The 19,872-nt window shown below is 37.9% G+C and overlaps 2 protein-coding genes and 2 long non-coding RNA genes across 13 annotated transcripts in view; 2 read left to right on the forward strand and 2 right to left on the reverse strand.

Annotated features, from left to right (window-relative positions):
* LOC113656363 (major histocompatibility complex class I-related gene protein-like) overlaps window positions 1–19,872 on the forward strand; it is a 20,504-nt gene continuing 632 nt past the window's right edge. For 2 of the 8 annotated variants that reach the window (XM_047819476.1, XM_047819477.1), the window contains exons 1-6: window positions 1–213; window positions 4,508–4,780; window positions 4,887–5,174; window positions 5,257–5,541; window positions 19,408–19,530; window positions 19,620–19,691. In XM_047819476.1, the coding sequence (XP_047675432.1) occupies window positions 138–213; window positions 4,508–4,780; window positions 4,887–5,174; window positions 5,257–5,541; window positions 19,408–19,530; window positions 19,620–19,691 (1,117 nt within the window). In that variant the 5' untranslated portion in view covers window positions 1–137. Of the gene's footprint in view, window positions 214–4,507; window positions 4,781–4,886; window positions 5,175–5,256; window positions 5,542–5,684; window positions 5,808–5,887; window positions 5,969–6,213; window positions 7,848–19,407; window positions 19,531–19,619; window positions 19,692–19,872 lie in introns of those variants that run through there. The other 6 variants (XM_047819471.1, XM_047819472.1, XM_047819473.1 and 3 more) reach the window with 6 other exon arrangements.
* LOC125145686 overlaps window positions 5,829–19,872 on the reverse strand; it is a 14,188-nt gene continuing 144 nt past the window's right edge. The window contains exons 2-3 of the long non-coding RNA XR_007144121.1: window positions 19,044–19,047; window positions 5,829–5,962 (exon numbers count right to left, since the gene is read on the reverse strand). This is a non-coding gene — a long non-coding RNA (uncharacterized LOC125145686). The remainder of the gene's footprint in view (window positions 5,963–19,043; window positions 19,048–19,872) is intronic.
* On the reverse strand, window positions 10,517–15,881 carry LOC113656367. 3 transcript variants are annotated; one of them, XR_007144116.1, is made up of 7 exons: window positions 15,446–15,881; window positions 14,883–14,931; window positions 14,416–14,477; window positions 14,068–14,183; window positions 13,762–13,887; window positions 11,505–12,257; window positions 10,517–10,943 (listed from the first exon to the last, which is right to left on the reverse strand). It is a non-coding gene; the product is annotated as an uncharacterized LOC113656367 (long non-coding RNA). The 3 variants fall into 3 exon arrangements; XR_007144115.1 differs by lacking the exon at window positions 10,517–10,943 and having other exon boundaries at window positions 11,247–11,568; window positions 15,446–15,876; XR_007144114.1 differs by lacking the exon at window positions 10,517–10,943 and having other exon boundaries at window positions 11,247–12,257; window positions 15,446–15,876.
* Window positions 16,050–19,872, forward strand: part of LOC113656419 (major histocompatibility complex class I-related gene protein-like) — a 24,759-nt gene continuing 20,936 nt past the window's right edge. Inside the window, exon 1 of the mRNA XM_047819482.1 lies at window positions 16,050–16,161. The gene's annotated coding sequence lies outside the window, so the exon portion shown is untranslated. The remainder of the gene's footprint in view (window positions 16,162–19,872) is intronic.

A 19,872-nucleotide genomic window follows, 5' to 3' on the forward strand; every position in this document is an offset into this window, starting at 1 on the left:
AGTTCACCTAGAAACAGTTTGAAGCTCATGTAGGGGAAGCCCGATACGCTCATAGCGCGTAAAGATCAGCTCACAACACGTGTGTTATACGTGGGTCAATATTCATATTAATCTGTCTGGAGTTTATATGATAAAGGATGATGAAGATGAGGAAGATGATGGCTGCAGTGTGTTTGTGTGTGACACTTTGTGTCTTCACGCCTGCTTTGGGAGGTGAGTGTCCGGAAACAGAAAGTAAACCGAAAGTACTTTATAAAATCATTATAACTGAACAAAAAGACACAGAGATGTAAAATATTATTCTAAATACATGGCAGAATGTTTGCAGTTATGGATTTAGTTAAATTCTGACAAGATATTCATTGAATTTAATGAAAACAGGTCACTCCCGGTCTGAACGATGGCTTTGTTTCCCGTTATGTTTGTTTACTGAAATTAATCTTCTGCTTTTAGACTTTATTTTATATTATTTTGTATCTGGGGTCTGTACAATTTGGTCATAGTATATGTATATAATTTATTTTTTTTATTTAATAGTAATTACAATTACAGAATAATCATGAAGTCTAATCAAACTTTAACATTTAACACAATAGTAATATTTATATGTTAGAATTTTACAGTTTTACAGTATTTGAGTATTCAACATGTTTTGCTGTGTTCATGTAAAAGCTGATGATTCTTTTAGATCAAATCCATCCGACTGAAGTCTGATCAAGAAAATCAGATTTTTTTGTACAAAGCAATTAATATGGAAAAGATCTCAGACAGGGAGCTAGAACTAGTGCAGAATATTGGATATTACATTAGATACTGAATATTAATCACATTATATATAATTAATTAACATCATAAAATTAAACATATTGAACATCTATTATTTTGGTTTAAAAAAATTCTGAAACTGTTTTTTCCCAGATACAGAAACACAAAACATTCAGTTTTATAGGTTTTTTTTATATCTATATTATTCTTAAGTCAAGTTACATTGACTGCTGATTATTCTATTTATTTTTTTTATTTCTATTTGTTTCTCTTTATTTATTGCATATATTGATATTTAAATATGGCAGTTATATATTTTACATATATTAAATGCTGCTACTAAAACTGTTGTGTAAACTTAAAGCCTCACTACAATACTCTCAGTGGTCACTTTATGAGGAACATCTGTCATCATACAGGTCCAGCATTTCAGCTGATGTTCACAACAAACATCAAAGTCTGATCTCTGTGACTGGTATCAGATGGTTTTATTATGACTGAATTGAGTTTACACAGTTTAGTTTTTACTAATAAAGTGGATGGTGAGTGAACTTTTGAGTGTGATTGTGGTTTTGGGTTCATGTTGGTAAGAGTTCTACATGTTCATGAAACCACAGTGTGTTCACAGTAGCGAAGGTGTTTCCTGTTTCCTGTGTCGTGTGTCGGCTGTGCAAAAGATTTACGGTTTACTGCACACTTTTTTGTACCCATTTTCCCATAATAAGTGTTGCATGTAAATGAATTTAAACAAATCATCTTCACCCTGCGTTAGAAACAAAGAAATCAAATAAAAACAAAAAACAAAACTGATTAAATGTAATCATTTAATAGAATTATGGTACTTAATGATTTGTGCAAAGTAAAGAAAACATTTCCAGTGTAGGAATCACATTAGATCAGAATAAACCAGCCTCGAGCCAACAAGTCTACTGAACCCTGAGTCTCAAACAGAACTGCTAGAGAACGGTTGAGTTTGTCAGTTCAGTCAGATTCTCAGTTACAGAGAATAACAAGTAACATTATTTCTTTTTATTACTTCTTTTTGGGTCGTCTTTTTTCTATTTTTGTTTATTTTCAGCCTGAATATTTCAGTGGCATTTTTGGTGTTGAATGTAAGTCAAACTTACACTGAAAGGGTTCATCTCACATTCAGCACAGATTATATTTGTAGTAATGGAGGAAGCTGCACTGAGATCAGGGAGAGAGGCAGGGCTGTGTCTGTTAATATCCAACAGGTTAAACACCAGTGTACAATGCTTGTGTTGTTTCAGTGTTTTCTTAAAAAAATAATAATAAAGAAATAGAGGAGATCAGGAGGAGGCAAAAACTTTTTAACAGTGCTGTAGATCAGTCGCTCTGCCATTCATTCATATGGAATTTACATTTACATTTACAGCATGTGGCAGACGCCCTTATCCAGAGCGACGTACATAAGTGCTTAAATCTCTAACATTGAATACATTAATGCCGGCTCACTCGGTTACATACTGAAGATACCATGAGTTTAAAACATTTGTTCAAAGTTACAATGAAAAAGTGTCAAAGGTTTTTTTTTTGGGGGGTTTTTTTTGAAAAAAAAAAAAAGTGTTTCCTGAATAAGTAGGTCTTCAACCGCCGTTTGAAAATAGCCAGTGACTCAGCTGTCCGGACCTCTAGGGGAAGTTCATTCCACCACCTTGGTGACAGAACAGAGAAGAGTCTTGTAGTAAACTTGCCTCTTACCCTGAGAGATGGTGGGACCAGTCGAGCAGTGCTGGTAGATCGGAGGGTGTGAGGCGCAGTGTGAGGAGTGATGAGGGCTTTGAGGTAAGAGGGAGATGGTCCATTTTTGGCTTTGTAGGCCAGCGTCGGTGTTTTGTATCTGATGCATGCAGCAGCAAGGGGGTGTGGAGAACGTTGGCAGGTTGAACACAAGCCGTGCAGCTGCATTTTGGATCATTTGCAGAGGACGAATTGCGTTCATAGGAAGACCTGCCAGCAGTGTGTTACAGTAATCCAGTCTAGAAATGACAAGAGACTGAACAAGTACCTGAGCAGTCTGTATGGGGGAAAATGGGCGAATGCTTCTAATGTTGTAGAGAAGAAACCGACATGAGCGAGTCACATTAGCAACCTGAGAGGAAAAGGACAGTTGATTGTCCATTGTTACCCCAAGGTTGTGAGCTGTGGTTGAAGGGGAGATCAGATCGTTGTGCAGGGATACAGCAAGGTCATGACCTGGGGATGAATCACCTGATGATCAGCAGTTCAGTTTTCTAGGATTGAGCTTTAACTGATGAGCAGTCATCCATGATGAAATTTCTGCCAGACATGCTGAGATCTGATCAGAAGCTGTGGTATCTGAGGGTGGGAAAGAGAAGATAAGTTGTGTATCATCAGCATAGCAGTGGTAAGAGAACCCATGTGATGAAATAACTTCACCAGGAGAGTGAGTATACAGGGAGAAAAGAAGAGGACTGCGACCTGTGGGACACCAGTGGAGAGTCTGTGTGGAGCAGATGTCACTCCCCTCTATGTTGCCTGATATGCAAATCCCAAGACTCCTGAGGGTGGATAAGAGAGTCTTGTGGTTGACCGTATCAAACGCTGCTGAAAGGTCAAGGAGGATAAGGACGGATGACAGTTTGGGTGATGTAGCAATATGTAGTTTCTCTGAGACATCCAAAAGGGCTGTCTCTGTGGAATGAGCTGCTTCAGACGTGCTGGCAATAACACTCATCCTCCAATTAAGAGTATCCTCACAAACTGCATCTCAGTGTGGTATAGCAGCTGCACAGCTTCAGACCGTAAAGCCCTTCAAAGGGTGGTGAAAACCGCCCAACAAGTCATTGGTACTAAACTACCCACCTTGGAGGACATTTTCAAAAAACGCTGTTTGCAAAGGGTGAGGGGCATCATCAAAGATCCATCTCACCTTTTTTTTGCACTATTTTGCACCATTATAAAATCATGCATCCTTACACCACCCAAAAACTATCATTACACTTCTGTATGTCCATCCATATTTATTCTGTTTATTCTGTGTATATATATATGTGTGTGTGTGTGTGTGTGTGTGTGTGTGTGTGTGTGTGTGTGTGTGTGTGTGTGTGTATATATATATATGGATGTATATATGCATAATGACATTCCTTTTGTACAGCTATATCTGTCATACCACTTCATACTGTATCATACTTATATAAACACCACACTATATAAACCCTTATTCAGTTACATGTACATATTACTGCACCTTCTGTATAACCTCATGCCCTTATTTATTACACTGCCACTTGTAAATAAGCCGTCTATGCACTTCTGGTTAGATGCTAACTGCATTTCATTGGCTCTGTACATGTACCTTGCACAATGACAATAAAGTTGAATCTAATCTAATCTAATCTAAAACCAGACTGTTGGGATCTTGGAGGTTGTTCTATGACAGATAGACAGACAGTTGATTATAGACAATGTGTTCAAGAATTTTTGAAAAAAAAACAAGAGAAGTGATACCGGTCTGTAGTTACTGATGTCTGATGGATCCAGAGCAGGTTTCTTTAGGTTGAGAATAACCCTTGGTCTCTCCACCGATTATTGACAAGACACGCCCGTTTATGCTCATCGGCTATACGTTTGTTTTGTTAGTCGCCCGACTCTTTTTCTGAAGCATTTTTAAAACATTGTGCACTCCACCTTTAATGTAGAACATCTAAACCTACTTGCATTGTACTTCAATAACTCTCTATTCCCTCTCCTCCAGGTGAACACTCACTGTTTTACACCTACACGGCTCTGTCTAAACCTCTCAATCTGACTGGAATCTATGAGTTCACCGCACTGGGCATGCTCGATGACCGAGAACTCGACTACTACAGCAGTGAGACTCAGGTTAAGGTTCCTAAACAGGACTGGATGAAGGAGAAGATGGAAAAGGATTACTGGGATAAAGGAACTCAGTCCCGTAAGAGCAAAGAGCAGTGGTTTAAGGTCAACGTGGACATCCTGATGGAGCGAATGAGACACAATAAGTCTGGTTAGTTCAGTTTTATTCATCATTACTCATTAAATGTCAGATGTCATTTCTTTATGATTCTTAATGTCACACAGTTCTTATCTTTACTGCACTGTCTCCATTTCAGACCTTCATGTTCTTCAGTGGAGACATGGCTGTGTGGTTAAAACTGAAAACGGAAATAGTAGATTTGTGAAAGGAATTGATGAGTACAGCTACGACGGCTCTGAGTTCCTCTCGTTTGATGATGAAAACTCAAGGTGGATCGCTCCAGTTCAGGCTGCTGTGCCGACCAAACTGAAATGGGATGACGTGTCCATCCTTAACACATACACCAAGAGCTACCTGGAGAAAGAGTGTGTGGACTGGCTCACCAAGTTCATGGGCTATGGACAAGAAGAACTGAGTAAATTTTGTGAGTATCCAAGAATTATTTTCTTGAGTCACATTCATCTTGATAAATTAAGAAGGAAAATGAACTTTATATCTTCTTCCAGCTCCCCCAGAGGTGCATCTACTTACAAAGAGATCAGTGACTAACAGCAAAAAGCTGACCTTGACCTGCCTGGCCACGGGTTTCTACCCTCCAGATGTGGAGATGCGGGTGAGAAAGTCCACAACTTCCCTGCCTGAACATCTGGTAGCATCTTCAGGAGTCAGACCCAATGGTGATGGCACATACCAGCTGAGGAAGAGTGTGGAGATCCTGGAGGATGAAAAACCACTGTACACTTGTTATGTGAACCACATCACTCTGAAGAATCCTATAATTGTAGGTGAAGGTAAGTGGAGCATCGTTACTGAGCCGAGTTATTCTACTTACAGCCCGTATCAATAAAAACACAGTGGTGTAAAGAAAGACAAATGAATGTGAAAATGTAAAAGGTGTGATCTCTTACATTGCTCTTATTCTTATTGTTGCAAGGACAAGATTGCTTTGACTGCTCCGTAGCTTCGAGTGGTATCATTGGAGCAGTGATTGGAGTTCTGTTGGTGCTGGTTGGGGTTGCTTGTGTCATCTATATTCTTTATTCCAAGAAATATATTGGTGAGTATTGCTGCTCTAACTCTGGAATATCTCACCTGACATCAATACATTTAATCTCTTCTCTTCCTCATGTACTTTAATCTCTCCAGCTTTCCCGAACATAACAACAAATGAACAACAAGCTGTGAATGGAAATGTGGCATATATTCCAGCTCCTAAAGGTATGTGGACATTGTGTAATGATTCTGTTTGGATATAAACAAGCAGCTGGTAAGTATACGAGCTGTCCCACTGGTCCTGTTCCTGTATTCTGCATGATGATAAATAAAGTTAAATCTATTCTAATCAAGTCTTATCTAATAAGAAGCACGAGAAGAGAAAATTGTGTTCTACATTTTAAAACTCAACAGAGGAAGTATGGTGTATTTTATTACTTACATGTGTGTACACCTGTGTGTATTTACAGCTGATCTGGAAGCGATGGGACATGCGAATGGACATGCGAATGGACATGCAAATGGACATGCAAAAGGATGTGCGAATGGACACAAGATTGGCATCAACTAAAGTTGTAATGCATTAATATTTTAAAGCTGAATATGTTCATGGTGAAGTCTTCAGGACAGAAGAGTTTACTCTTTGTAGTTTATTAGTAACATGACAGGAGGGGGTTTTATTTAGCGGGTTTGTCATTTGAAGTTAAAGGTGTGGTCACCGATGTTTGTTGACATTTGAAATCACCAAAACAAACACGCCGATATCCCACCCCTGTATTGATAGCTCCGCCCACACATACATACGTTACCCAGGCGACTAACAGAAAGAAACGTTACATCATAGCTGAAGGGAAGAACAGTACGATTGCAGATAAACAAACAAAAAAGCGCCTTGGCGTCTTAAGTAAAGTCGGCCACATATTCACAGGTCGGAGTTTCCCGAGTCGATAACTCCTGAGCTAAGCGCTGTTACTACACAAAACGCGGTTGTAGCTGCCTCTCTACATTACTAGGATAGAAAAGAGGTGTTATTTGTGGAGTAACAGCGTTTAGCTCAGGAGTTATTGACTCGGGAAACTCCAACCTTTGAATATGTGGCCAACTTCCTGCTCCTTCAGTTCTCTCCAGCGCTGGAAAGCTGATCCTATATTACCACGTCCTACTTCTTGCCTTATCGTAAGTCTTTCTTCACTTTCTTTATTAGTTTTTATCCTCCATGTCGATGTTAAAACTGCTTTCTGCTAAGGTCACACATGCGCACTGAACACTCTATCCGCCCTATTGACAAGACACGCCCCTTTCTGCTCATTGGCTACATGTTTGTTTTGTTTTTCTTCAGTTAGTTGTCCCGACTCAGTTTCTGAAGCATTTCTCAAACATCGGAGACCGCACCTTTAATATATATAATGTATAATAAAAAAATCTCAGCTTGTCATGTTCCTGAACAACCATAATGCACCATATCAGTAATTGCAACATATTTTAAATTCATTTATTATTATTATTATTATTATTATTATTATTGTTATTATTATTATTATTATTAATAATAATAATAATAACAATAATAATAATAACAACAATAATAATAACAATAATAATAATAATAACAACAATAATAATAATAATAATAATAATAAATTATTATTATTATTATTATTATTATTATTATTATTATCAATCCTTCAGCCCCATTTCCTGTTTATTATGTGATTTAATGTAATTACATTTTAATGAAATTTAAATGAAATTCATTTTCAGACTTATCTTTAAATCTGGTCATGTTTGTGTCCGTAATGTTTTTCTTTTTCTTTACAGCAGCATGAAGACAAGGATCTTAGACCAAATGACCACAAAAAAGTTTTAACCCTCATGCTGTCTTTTACATTTTAAATTTAATGTGGTAACAGAACTGGGTACGAATTTCAATGTTCATGCTTTTAAAAACAGTTGACACAACCTGCATGTTTAGTAGGAAGACATCTAACCACAGATGATCAGCAGCTAAAGCATTCTGCACACACGAGTCTGTATTATTATCAGTTTACGTCAATTCACTGCTTGCTGTATTCTTTAATAAATAAACAACTTGTTCTCAGCTATACATGTGTCTATTGAGCTTCTTCATTAGTATTATTTATTTATTTGGTTTTATTTGTGGTATAAATATTTTTTTTGCTTCTTGAGTTTAAAACATTAATCTTTAATTAGACTTTACTTCACACTGACCAAAACCTGTCAATCTGTCAGTGTTCACGTAGCTTGTGTGTGTCTGTACCAAACCTGTACACCTTGGATATAAAAATTTGAATATTTTTGAATTTCATGGCATGTTTCAGGATGGGGTGAGAAATGGCTCCCTTCTGATGTGAAATCTTACTGATTGGTGTATTTTTTCCCAAGGTAACATGGCAAATGTTGAATGTAATAAACAAACTTTTGAATGTGGATGTAATAGGGTTAGGATCCAGGTTTCAGACAGATTTAAACCGTGAGAAGCTCTATAAAAGTTTTTAATCTTTTGATAGATGTCTGGAAATATAACATTTGAGTTTGGAAGAAGTTTAATGGTTGTAGGTTGTCTTTACACATCACATCTCACACATATGTAGTGACTTACATTTCATTTATAGACTTCATTTGAAGAATATTAATTATTTTATTAACAAAGTGAAGGAAGTTCAGCTATACATCCATATTCTGTAGCTCTTCTACACACACTCACAGGGAACATGGAGTCTGTCTCAGGTGGACAAGTTCATACACACCTATGCAAATAACTTAACACACACATACAAACCTTTACAAGTGTGAATAACATGGATACAATCTTTCTCTCAGGGGTGTGCACTAAAATGGAATTTCACACACACACACACACACACACACACACACACACACACACACACACACACACACTCACTCGCACTCACTTACATACACACACCAGAGGTGGGAAGTAACGGAGTAAAAATACTTCGTTACTGTACTTAAGTACATTTTTCTGGTATCAGTACTTTACTACACTATTTATTTTTCGGACAACTTTTTACTTTTCCTCATTACATTTTTACACAAATATCTGTACTTTTTACTTCTTACATTTCCCAAACGGACTCGTTACTTTTAGTATTATTCCTTCTCATTGGACGCTGTTTCCAGCCTATCATCCTATCATTGTGCGGCTTTTTCCCCATGTGACTGGTGTACTGTATTATTTACTGGCTATCAGACATAGACTAAGGATAGCGGAGCTAACAATGAGCAGCGCCTACAAAAGGAATGGCTAATGTTCATTCAGAGGGAGTCACCGATGTTAAAGTAACTAACAACGAGGACATTCCTGAACACACATGGCCATATATGAGGGAGATGTTTGTAATAATCGGCATCAAAAAGGATTCCTGGCGAATGCGTTGTGAATTGTGTCACCCAGGGGGGGTTCTAGCCCTTTATTAGGGGGGCTTCAGCCCCCTGTCTGTAATCTCAGCCACCCTAAAACTATAAGGATCATTTTTACTTTCATAAATAAACAATAAAAATGACGTTAAAATGCAGGACGTGTCGTCGATGGGAAAGAAAATTATTTATCAGTTTGATCCAAGAGCGATTTTATTTACTTTGCTTTTACACGCGTGTGTTGTAGTGTTTCACACGTGCGTCTTCAGCTGTCTGCTTTATTATAACGGAGAAGCACAGGTACGCGCAGCGTGCACGCGCAGTCAGAGCTGGAGGCGTTTATCTATAACGTTAATCGGCGGAAAGACGCAAAGACGCAACCAAAAGCAGTGAAATGTCACTATTCTTATTACCAGAGTTGTCATATAATATATAATATAGAACTCTTCTTGTTTTAAATTCTCACTGAGGGCTAAAACCCCTAAAGATGAAACCCTAGAACTGCCCCTGGGGTCAACCCAAAAAACACCAAGTGCTTAATTTAATGAACATTAATTTTGTCATTTGTAAAACATCACAATAATTTTGAGTTGTTTTGAAGCACAGAGCTGGAATCTCCCTACAGTTTGGGATATGGCCTTGGTGATACACTTGGTATACATTATATTTCCAAAAGTATTGGGTCACCTGACCTTTCCTGCTATATGTGGTTGTTTTCTGATCTCATCCCTACTGAACACCTTTGGGATGAATGTGAACGCTGACTCCACCCTACCTCACCTACATCAGTGCCTGCCTTTCGTAACACTCTTGTGGCTGATGAACACAAATATCCATCAGCACACTTCACAATTATACACACACACACACACACACATATATATATATATATATATATATAAAACATGACGTCCAGTTACCAGCATGACACTAAACAGGTAGTAGTATCGGCGACTTTTTACTTAAGTACATGTCAGAGCCCAAACTTCTTTACTTTAACTTGAGTAAAAGAGTGTAGTCACTACTTCTACTTTTATTGGAGTCTTTTAAAGAATGAGTATCTGTACTTCTACTTGAGTAAAGGATGTGTGTACTTTTGCCACCTCTGACACACACACACACACACACACACACACACACGAGTCAAGTCAAGTAGCTTTTATTGTCATTTCAACCATATATAGCTGTTACAGTACACAGTGAAATAAGACAACGTTTCTCCAGGATCAGAGTGCTACATAACACAAAGACAGGGCTAAGGACATGTAAGTAGTCTTAGCCACATAAAGTGCAAACAGTGCAGGACAAGACAACAAATACAATAAACAGTAAACAGAAACAGCGCCGACCGACCAGTGTATATACTCACTCACTCTTACACACTCACTCACACACACATAGTCACACATAGTCACAAACACACACACACACAGTCACACATAGTCACAAACACACACACACAGTCACACATAGTCACAAACACACACACACACACTTGTGAGGTAAACATATTGACCTCTGATTGTTTTTAGGAAGATGTTTGGATTGTAATCCCACAAAAAGACTCTCCCTGTGTTTAAGACGTACTTTATGGCTTTAACGATTTAATTGCTGAATGAAAATCATTATTAATTAATAATAGTATTATTAATACTATTGGGAGAGCAGCAGTGACCGGGACGGCGGGCGGTCCGGAGGGAGCGGCGGTGAGGGCGAGCGGGAGCAACGGGAAAGGGCGACGTTCGAGTGTAACATCTGTCTGGACACCGCCAGGGACGCCGTGATCAGTCTGTGTGGACATCTGTTCTGGTACGGAGACGGGTTTAGTCTGTAATAACGCTGTTACTGCGTTATATTAAATAATATAACCTCTTATCTAATCTAAGTCTAATCAAACCTGTCACTGGTCATATCGGGTTTGTTATATAATGTACACTGTGTCTAATTTCACCCAGTCTTACAGATCAGACTGTACATTAGGTGTGGTGTAGATTAGATGTGCAGTGTAGATTAGATTGTAGATTAGATGTGCGGTGTAGGTGAGATGTGGTGTACGTTAGACGTGGTGTAGATTAGATATAGTGTAGATTAGATATAGTTTAGATTAGATATGGTGTAGGTGAGATGTGGTGTACGTTAGACATGGTGTAGATTAGATGTAGTGTAGATTAGATGTAGTGTAGATTAGACGTAATGTAGATTAGATATGGTCTCACACATTAACTGAAGCCAACACAAAAACGAGACATTTGGTGCGTCTGCGTTGTAACATTAGAGTTCGCTGCTAACAGATCAACATCCAGAATGATTGACAGTTAGGATCTGAGCTCCTGGAAGCTCCGCCCTCTTATCATCATCTCACCTTAGTGATGCTCGACTCGGTTTTCTTGCTAGAAAAATGCAGCGACTCTCCATCGTCTCTTTCTCTAAGGGTCAGTGAGATGCAACACAAATGTAACAAAAAGCTTGAACATTTTTGTCCCAATAAAAGTGTGAAGTCTGACAGTACGAGCAGAGAGAAGTTTGTTCTCCATCAGCTGCGCTCAGAGTCCAGATGCATTCTGATCATCGTACTTGTTTCTAGTTCTTAAATCTAAACTAATTATCTTACATTTTGCTGTGATACGATATAAAAATCGCCGTCACAATGATTGTGATTATTTGTGTAAACATGGCTGTTGATCAGCTGGAGAAACATGTGGGTGGAAGCAGAGGAGTCTAAGCTGTGGATGATCCTCCACATGATCCCATAGGTACTAGAGAAGGTGTTGGTGGGGTTAAGTGTAGACTGGGGTTAAAATTACAACACTGATTGTGGCCGCACCTCTAAACACCCCTCTGTCGAGATCCTGAAATGCGCAGATGACCCTACAGTCATCAGTCTCATCCAGGACGGAGACGAGTCTGGTGCAGTCACAACAACCTGGAGCTGAACATGCTCAAAACTGTAGAGATGATAGTAGACTATCATAGTGAAGTCATTCGCGTTCCTACTGTAGGAACCACAGTCTCCCAGGACCTGAAGTGGGACGTTCAAAGGCCCAGCAGAGGTTGTACTTCCATCTCCAACAAGTCCTGAAGGTTCACCTGCCCAACCTTCAGGACTTGTACATCTCTAGAGTGAAGAAACGGGCAGGTAACATGATTACAGCCCCCTCTCACCCCAGCCGCAACCCTTCTCCCTTCAGGAAGACGCTACAGATCTCTGTGCACTACAACATCAGTTTTCCCCCCAAACCAGATATCTGACTTAAACAGCTATAATACAGGGATTATTACCTGTGTTCTGTAATTCATTCTCCGTCTCTCAAGTACTATGTAAATATGTAAATCCTTACTATTTAAATGTTTACTGTCGTCATGTTAGAGATGTGTGTGTGTGTGTGTGTGTGTGAGAGAGTTTGTGTATGTGTGTGTGTGAGACAGAGTGTGTGTGTGTGAGACAGAGAGTGTGTGTGTGTGAGTGTGAGAGAGAGAGAGTGTGTGTGTGTGTGTGTGTGTGTGTGTGTGTGTGTGTGTGTGTGTGTGTGTGTGTGTGTGTGTTTATTTATTAAACATTCAAATAAAGTGCTGGTTTCTACTGTGCCGTACTCTTCAACTGGCAACATTAAGGTAGGGCATCAAGGTAGGCATAAGGCACCAGAACATTAAACATCTTTAGTGCATGAATTTAACATTCGTTTCACACAAGTTATTCAGTACAAACTTGGGCAAACTTTTAAAATTTAACAATCAATGTATTAAATCTGAGGTAGAAGAGGCAAACAGTGTCACATCTTAAATCTGAGGTAGAAGAGGCAAACAGTGTCACATCTTAAATCTGAGGTAGAAGAGGCAAACTGTCACATCTTATATCTGAGATAGAAGAGGCAAACAGTGTCACATCTTAAATCTGAGGTAGAAGAGGCAAACAGTGTCGCATCTTAAATCTGAGGTAGAAGAGGCAAACAGTGTCACATCTTAAATCTGAGATAGAAGAGGCAAACAGTGTCACATCTTAAATCTGAGATAGAAGAGGCAAACTGTCACATCTTAAATCTGAGATAGAAGAGGCAAACAGTGTCACATCTTAAATCTGAGGTAGAAGAGGCAAACAGTGTCACATCTTAAATCTGAGGTAGAAGAGGCAAACAGTGTCGCATCTTAAATCTGAGGTAGAAGAGGCAAACTGTCACATCTTAAATCTGAGATAGAAGAGGCAAACAGTGTCACATCTTAAATCTGAGGTAGAAGAGGCAAACAGTGTCGCATCTTAAATCTGAGGTAGAAGAGGCAAACAGTGTCGCATCTTAAATCTGAGATAGAAGAGGCAAACAGTGTCACATCTTAAATCTGAGGTAGAACAGGCAATTACATTTGTAAAGAGGGGGAAAAAAAAACAAAACTTCCTCAATACTTAACTCAACAAATAATCCATTCTGAATGATTCGTTCATTGAACAAATCATTCTTCAGTGTCAGTAGACGCCCTTTAAGTGGTTTGTTGTCCTCAAGACACATGAGAACTTTTTGGATAAATGTGAAAGTAAGCTCGAGATTCTTTGGATACTGTAGGTCTAGTGCATAGATGTACCCAAAGAGCAGAAGAAATGAGTCAGCCAGATTTGTGGGACCACTCACAAGTATTTCATCCTCCACGACAGTACAGATGCTCTCAGGGCTGAAGAGGGCCGCATCAGTAGGGTCATCCATGACGACTGTCAGGAGAGCCACCGGAGTGTCAGTGAGGTCTGGACCATCCGCTGACTATAAAACACAAATAAGACAAGAATGAGTTCAAATGTAATAGTTCAAATTGTAATAAGGATACAAATCATGTTAATGATGTCTAGACATTACTGTCACTTAGCACTTAGACTGCTACTAACCTACATGTTTAAACTATTTTTAGCATACTTTTTGTTTAGTTGAATGCTTTATACTTACCTTTTCATTTATGTAATTTCTACATGTCAGTTTGCAGAATAACAACTCAAGTAAACTTCATAAACAGGTCCTGGGGGTATTCCGGAAAACTTCCACTCCATTAGGCCAACTTCAGCCTGCAATGTAAATATTTTCAATTAAAGTCTAAACCATTTCAGCCCTGATTTGCACTTTTGGCAAAAAAGTTAAAATGTGTTGTAAAATTTTTAATGAGGGAGAAAATGATTATGCCAACCAGTTGACAACACATCAGTAATTTGATTAAGTCTGTTCTGCTGCAAAAAACCTAAACATTGTGAAAAATTCAGGGTGAAAATCTTTTATTACTACACAATTTACAAATCTCACCTGTTGGCACCTGTCTGATGGTGAAACGCTGACCCTCTGTAACACTCTCTGTAGTCCGATATCTGTACACAACATGCACACAAAGATGATTTGTTAATGTTCAAAAACATTTTAAAATAAAACATAATAATAAATGAAATTTAAAAAGAGAATATACAGAACAAAAGTTTCCAAACCTATCAAAAACATCAATTGTACACGAATTATAGTAAAAATTAAAATGTTAGTAAAATTTAAAACATTAAAAGATGAACAAGTTAGTTATTAACAAGCAAAGCATCAAAGTTGTGTGCTTATAGATCTGCTATTTATGTTGTTCTTTTAACAAAGTATTAATAAAGGGTTCAAGTGATCAACTGTGGATTCCACAGGTGAGATAAAAACATTTAAATAAATAGCAAAAGAACGACTGTGGAAACACATAAAATAAAACCAATTGTTAATAACACTTTCATAATACATCCTACCTGAACTGTTAAAAAATGTCGAGATGATCTCAAAGCCACACACGTATGTCTACGAAGAAACACAAACACAACATCACATTAGCATCATAACAACACACTCACATTAAGTTGTTTATTACTGTTCGTTTCACGATAACACACACATACAGACAGCTCGACAATGTAAAATATTGACGGTGTAACGCGGACACTTACTGAAATAAGTATACACAAAGTACGCACATGTATTACCGGCGAACAGCGAAAACAACAACCGGGAAGCAGGTATAACGTCATGCTTTATAACGTTAGGTATAACGTCATGCTTTATAACGTTAGGTATAACGTCATGCTTTATAACGTTAGGTATAACGTCATGCTTTATAACTTTAGGTATAACGTCATCTGTCTGCCAGAAAGTTCAAAATAAACTCCACCGTCAATGTTGCTCCAACGTTCAAACATGCATTATGGGAAATGTAGTACAAAACTTCTAAAGTTACAATTACTTGGATTTGTAAACAGTTCAAAATGTAAGACTATTGATCGAAAATCAATAAATAAAAAACGTTAGAGTTACTTACCAAATCAGGGCTGATGATAAGACGGCGCTTAAGAAGACGAGGGCAATAAGACTAATGATAATAACTAAGGTAGTGGTGGTTTGAATGGGGGGGGGGTGGTGGTGTAAAATTGCACATTCCAAACAGATTAAAACAAATTAAACTGTGTTCCATATCAACACGTGCTGGCGAAAACTTTCCCGCATGAGGGCAAATTCAAGATGGCTGACTCCATTTTTCCTGAGGGAGAGATAAGACCCACCCACCAGAACGTCATGACGTCAATAACGTCATAACGCTATTGTATGGTTCCTAAAATGTTTAAACGTTCCACAGAAATTAGCTATAAAATATTGAGCCCTATTCAATTAAAGTGGCAGAAATCTTAACAGAGCTCAACGCTTTATAGTTTGGTCAACTGCATAACGACATTTGAGTGTTATGACCCTATTAGTTATGAACTAGTACAATTGTTTGGGATTACAGTGCTGTCTAACGGTTCAAGCTGTATTCTCTGTGTGAGTCCTGAGCATGCGCAGTTCACCTAGAAACAGTTTGAAGCTCGTGTAGGGGAAGTTTATATACAGTATGATAAAGGAAGATGAAGATGATGGCTGCAGTGTGTGTGTGTGTGTGTGTGTGTGTGTGTGTGTGTGTGTGTGTGTGTGTGTGTGTGTGTGTGTGTGTGTGTGTGTGTGTGTGTGTGACACTTTGTGTCCTCGCGCCTGCTTTGGGAGGTGAGTTTCCGGGAACTGAACTTTATTTACCGTTATGTTTGTTTACTGAAAATAAGTTTTCATATAAGTTTATATTCTTTTTTTTATTTAATAGTAATTACAGAATAATCATGAAGTCTAATCAAACTTTAACATTTAACACAATAGTAATAGTTATATGTTAGAATTTGACAGTTTTACAGTATTTGAGTATTCAACACAATTTGCTGAAATAACAGACACATGTGAGCTCCCTGGATTCACGTGTTCATGTAAAACCCGATGATTCTTTTTAGATCAAATCGATCCGACTGAAGTCAGAATTCAAAATCAGATTTTTTGTACATAGCATTTAATATGGAAAAGATCTCAGATTTGCTTCATTTTAAATACGGAGCTAGAACTAGTGCAGAATCTTGGATATTACATTAGATGCTGAATATTAATCACATTATATATAATTAATTAACATCATAAAATTAAACATATTGAACATTTGTTATTTATTTATTTATTTATTTATTTGGTTTAAAAAAATCTGAAACTGTTTATTTCCCAAATACTAAAACACAAAATATTCAGTTTTACAGGTTTTTTTTAATATATCTATACGTAAGACAAGTTACATTGACTGCTGATAATTAATGGTGCTTGCAAAGCAACATTCTTGTTATCATGCATACGGATTATTATTTTTCCGGACAAAACTTCGGCGCGTAAATTTAAACCCATAAACTTGTCCAGCAGCTTTTGTCCTAAACCAGGGGTCGGCAATCCGGGGCTCCGGAGCCGCAAGTGGCTCTTTCATCCCTCTGCTGCGGCTCCCTGTAGATTTGAAAAATAAATATTTAATTGAAATTTATTTTAGTTAGTTAGTTTAAAATAAATGTAATTCTAAATTCTAAGATTATGATGCTCTTGTAACATTAAAATAAACCGTGTTTAAAAAAATTTTTCGCTCAAAATATGCGTCATAACTGCCGACTTGCGAAATCCGCCGCGCGAAATTGAAAATTCCATTCAGTTCAGATCAAGTTTTTCAACCCCAGCTAGGCAAACATGGATAAATGCAAGAAAAGAAAGGTTTCTGAAGAAAACAGAACATTTGGACAGATGTGGACAGAATAATTTGCTTTTACTGCTGACGAGAGCGGCTTCCCAGTATGTCTAATGCTGCAGCCGGCAAGTGAAATGTGGATACGAAGAGGACTTAATTAGGCATTGAACTTTTTATTTGAAAGTAACCTTCGTTAAGGTTAGTTCAAACTGTTCAAAATATTTTTGTTTGCCTGCAGAAATAAAATTTCGTTTACTATAAATAATAAAAATATAAAATATAAATAAAATATAAATAATAAATAATAAACTTTTTTATATCTATATTATGCTTATTAAGATAAATATATATATATAGTCAAATTGACTCTGCTGATAATTGTATTTTTTATTTCTATTTGTTTCTCTTTATTTATTGAATATATTGACATTTATATATGACAGTTATATATTTTATGTATATTAAATGCTGCTACTAAAACTGGTGTATAAACTTAAAGCCTCACTAAAATACTCTCAGTGGTCACTTTATTAGGAACCTCTGTCATCTCATGATGAAGGATCTCATCTCAGTTCTACATTCTCATGAAAACAGTGTGTTAAAAGTAGAGAGGGTGTTTCCTGTGTCGTGTGTCGTCTGTGCAAAAGTTTTCCAGTTTACTGCCCACTTTTTTGTACCCATTTTCCAATAATAAGTGATGTTAAACACCAGTGTACAATGCTTGTGTTGTTTCAGTGTTTTCTTAAAAAATAATGAACGAATTGTTGTCATAGCTTTCAGTTATTCAGTAATAACAATGATGACATTGTGTATGAACATTCATTTAAATGTGCACTAGATGGACATCAGAAACATGACCAAAGACAATCAGAAGCCAGATGATATCCAGTGCACTTTAATGTAGAACATCTAAACCTACTTGTATTGTATTTCAGCTGCATGTGAACAACATAAAGATAATAGAAGTAGGACATGATTTGGTCTCAAACAAAAGAGAAAGTTGGTAAGATCCCTTTCTATTCTCTCTCCTCCAGGTGAACACTCTCTGTTTTACACCTACACGGCTCTGTCTAAACCTCTCAATCTGACTGGAATCTATGAGTTCACCGCACTGGGCATGCTCGATGACCGAGAACTCGACTACTACAGCAGTGAGACTCAGGTTAAGGTTCCTAAACAGGACTGGATGAAGGCGAAGATGGAAAAGGATTACTGGGATAAAGGAACTCAGTCCCGTAAGAGCAAAGAGCAGTGGTTTAAGGTCAACGTGGACATCCTGATGGAGCGAATGAGACACAATAAGTCTGGTTAGTTCAGTTTTATTTATCATTACTCATTAAATGTCAGGTGTCATTTCTTTATGATTCTTAATGTCACACAGTTCTTATCTTTACTGCACTGTTTCCATTTCAGACCTTCATGTTCTTCAGTGGAGACATGGCTGTGTGATTGAAGGTGAAAACGGAAACAGTAAATATGTGAGAGGAATTGATGAGTACAGCTACGATGGTGCTGAGTTCCTCTCCTTTGATGATAAAAACTCGAGGTGGATCGCTCCAGTTCAGGCTGCTGAGCCAACCAAAAGGAAATGGGATGAAGTGTCCATCCTTAACACATACACCAAGAGCTACCTGGAGAAAGAGTGTGTGGACTAGCTCACCAAGTTCATGGACTATGGACAACGAGAACTGAGAAAATTTTGTGAGTATCCAGGAGTTTTTTCTTGAGTCACATTCATCTTGATAAATTAAGAAGGAAAATGAACTTTATATCTTCTTCCAGCTCCCCCAGAGGTGCATCTACTTACAAAGAGATCAGTGACTGACAGCAAAAAGCTGACCTTGACCTGCCTGGCCACGGGTTTCTACCCTCCAGATGTGGAGATGCAGGTGAGAAAGTCCACAACTTCCCTGCCTGAACATCTGGTAGCATCTTCAGGAGTCAGACCCAATGGTGATGGCACATACCAGCTGAGGAAGAGTGTGGAGATCCTGGAGGATGAAAAACCACTGTATACTTGTTATGTGAACCACAGCACTCTGAAGAAACCTATAATTGTAGGTGAAGGTAAGTGGAGCATCGTTACTGAGCCGAGTTATTCTACTTACAGCCCGTATCAATAAAAACACAGTGGTGTAAAGAAAGACAAATGAATGTGAAAATGTAAAAGGTGTGATCTCTTACATTGCTCTTATTCTTATTGTTGCATGGACAAGATTGCTTTGACTGCTCCGTAGCTTCGAGTTGTATCATTGGAGCAGTGATTGGAGTTCTGTTGGTGCTGGTTGGGGTTGCTTGTGTCATCTATATTCTTTATTCCAAGAAATATATTGGTGAGTATTGCTGCTCTAACTCTGGAATATCTCACCTGACATCTATACATTTAATCTCTTCTCTTCCTCATGTACTTTAATCTCTCCAGCTTTCCTGAACATAACAACAAATGAACAACAAGCTGTGGATGGAAATGTGGCATATATTCCAGCTCCTGCAGGTATGTGGACATTGTGTAATGATTCTGTTTGGATAAAAACAAGCAGCTGGTAAGTATACGAGCTGTCCCACTGGTCCTGTTCCTGTATTCTGCACGATGATAAATAAAGTTAAATCTATTCTAATCAAGTCTTATCTAATAAGAAGCACGAGAACAGAAAATTGTGTTCTACATTTTAAAA

This window comes from Tachysurus fulvidraco, chromosome 10 (genome assembly GCF_022655615.1).
Source record: "Tachysurus fulvidraco isolate hzauxx_2018 chromosome 10, HZAU_PFXX_2.0, whole genome shotgun sequence".
NCBI lineage: Eukaryota > Metazoa > Chordata > Actinopteri > Siluriformes > Bagridae > Tachysurus > Tachysurus fulvidraco.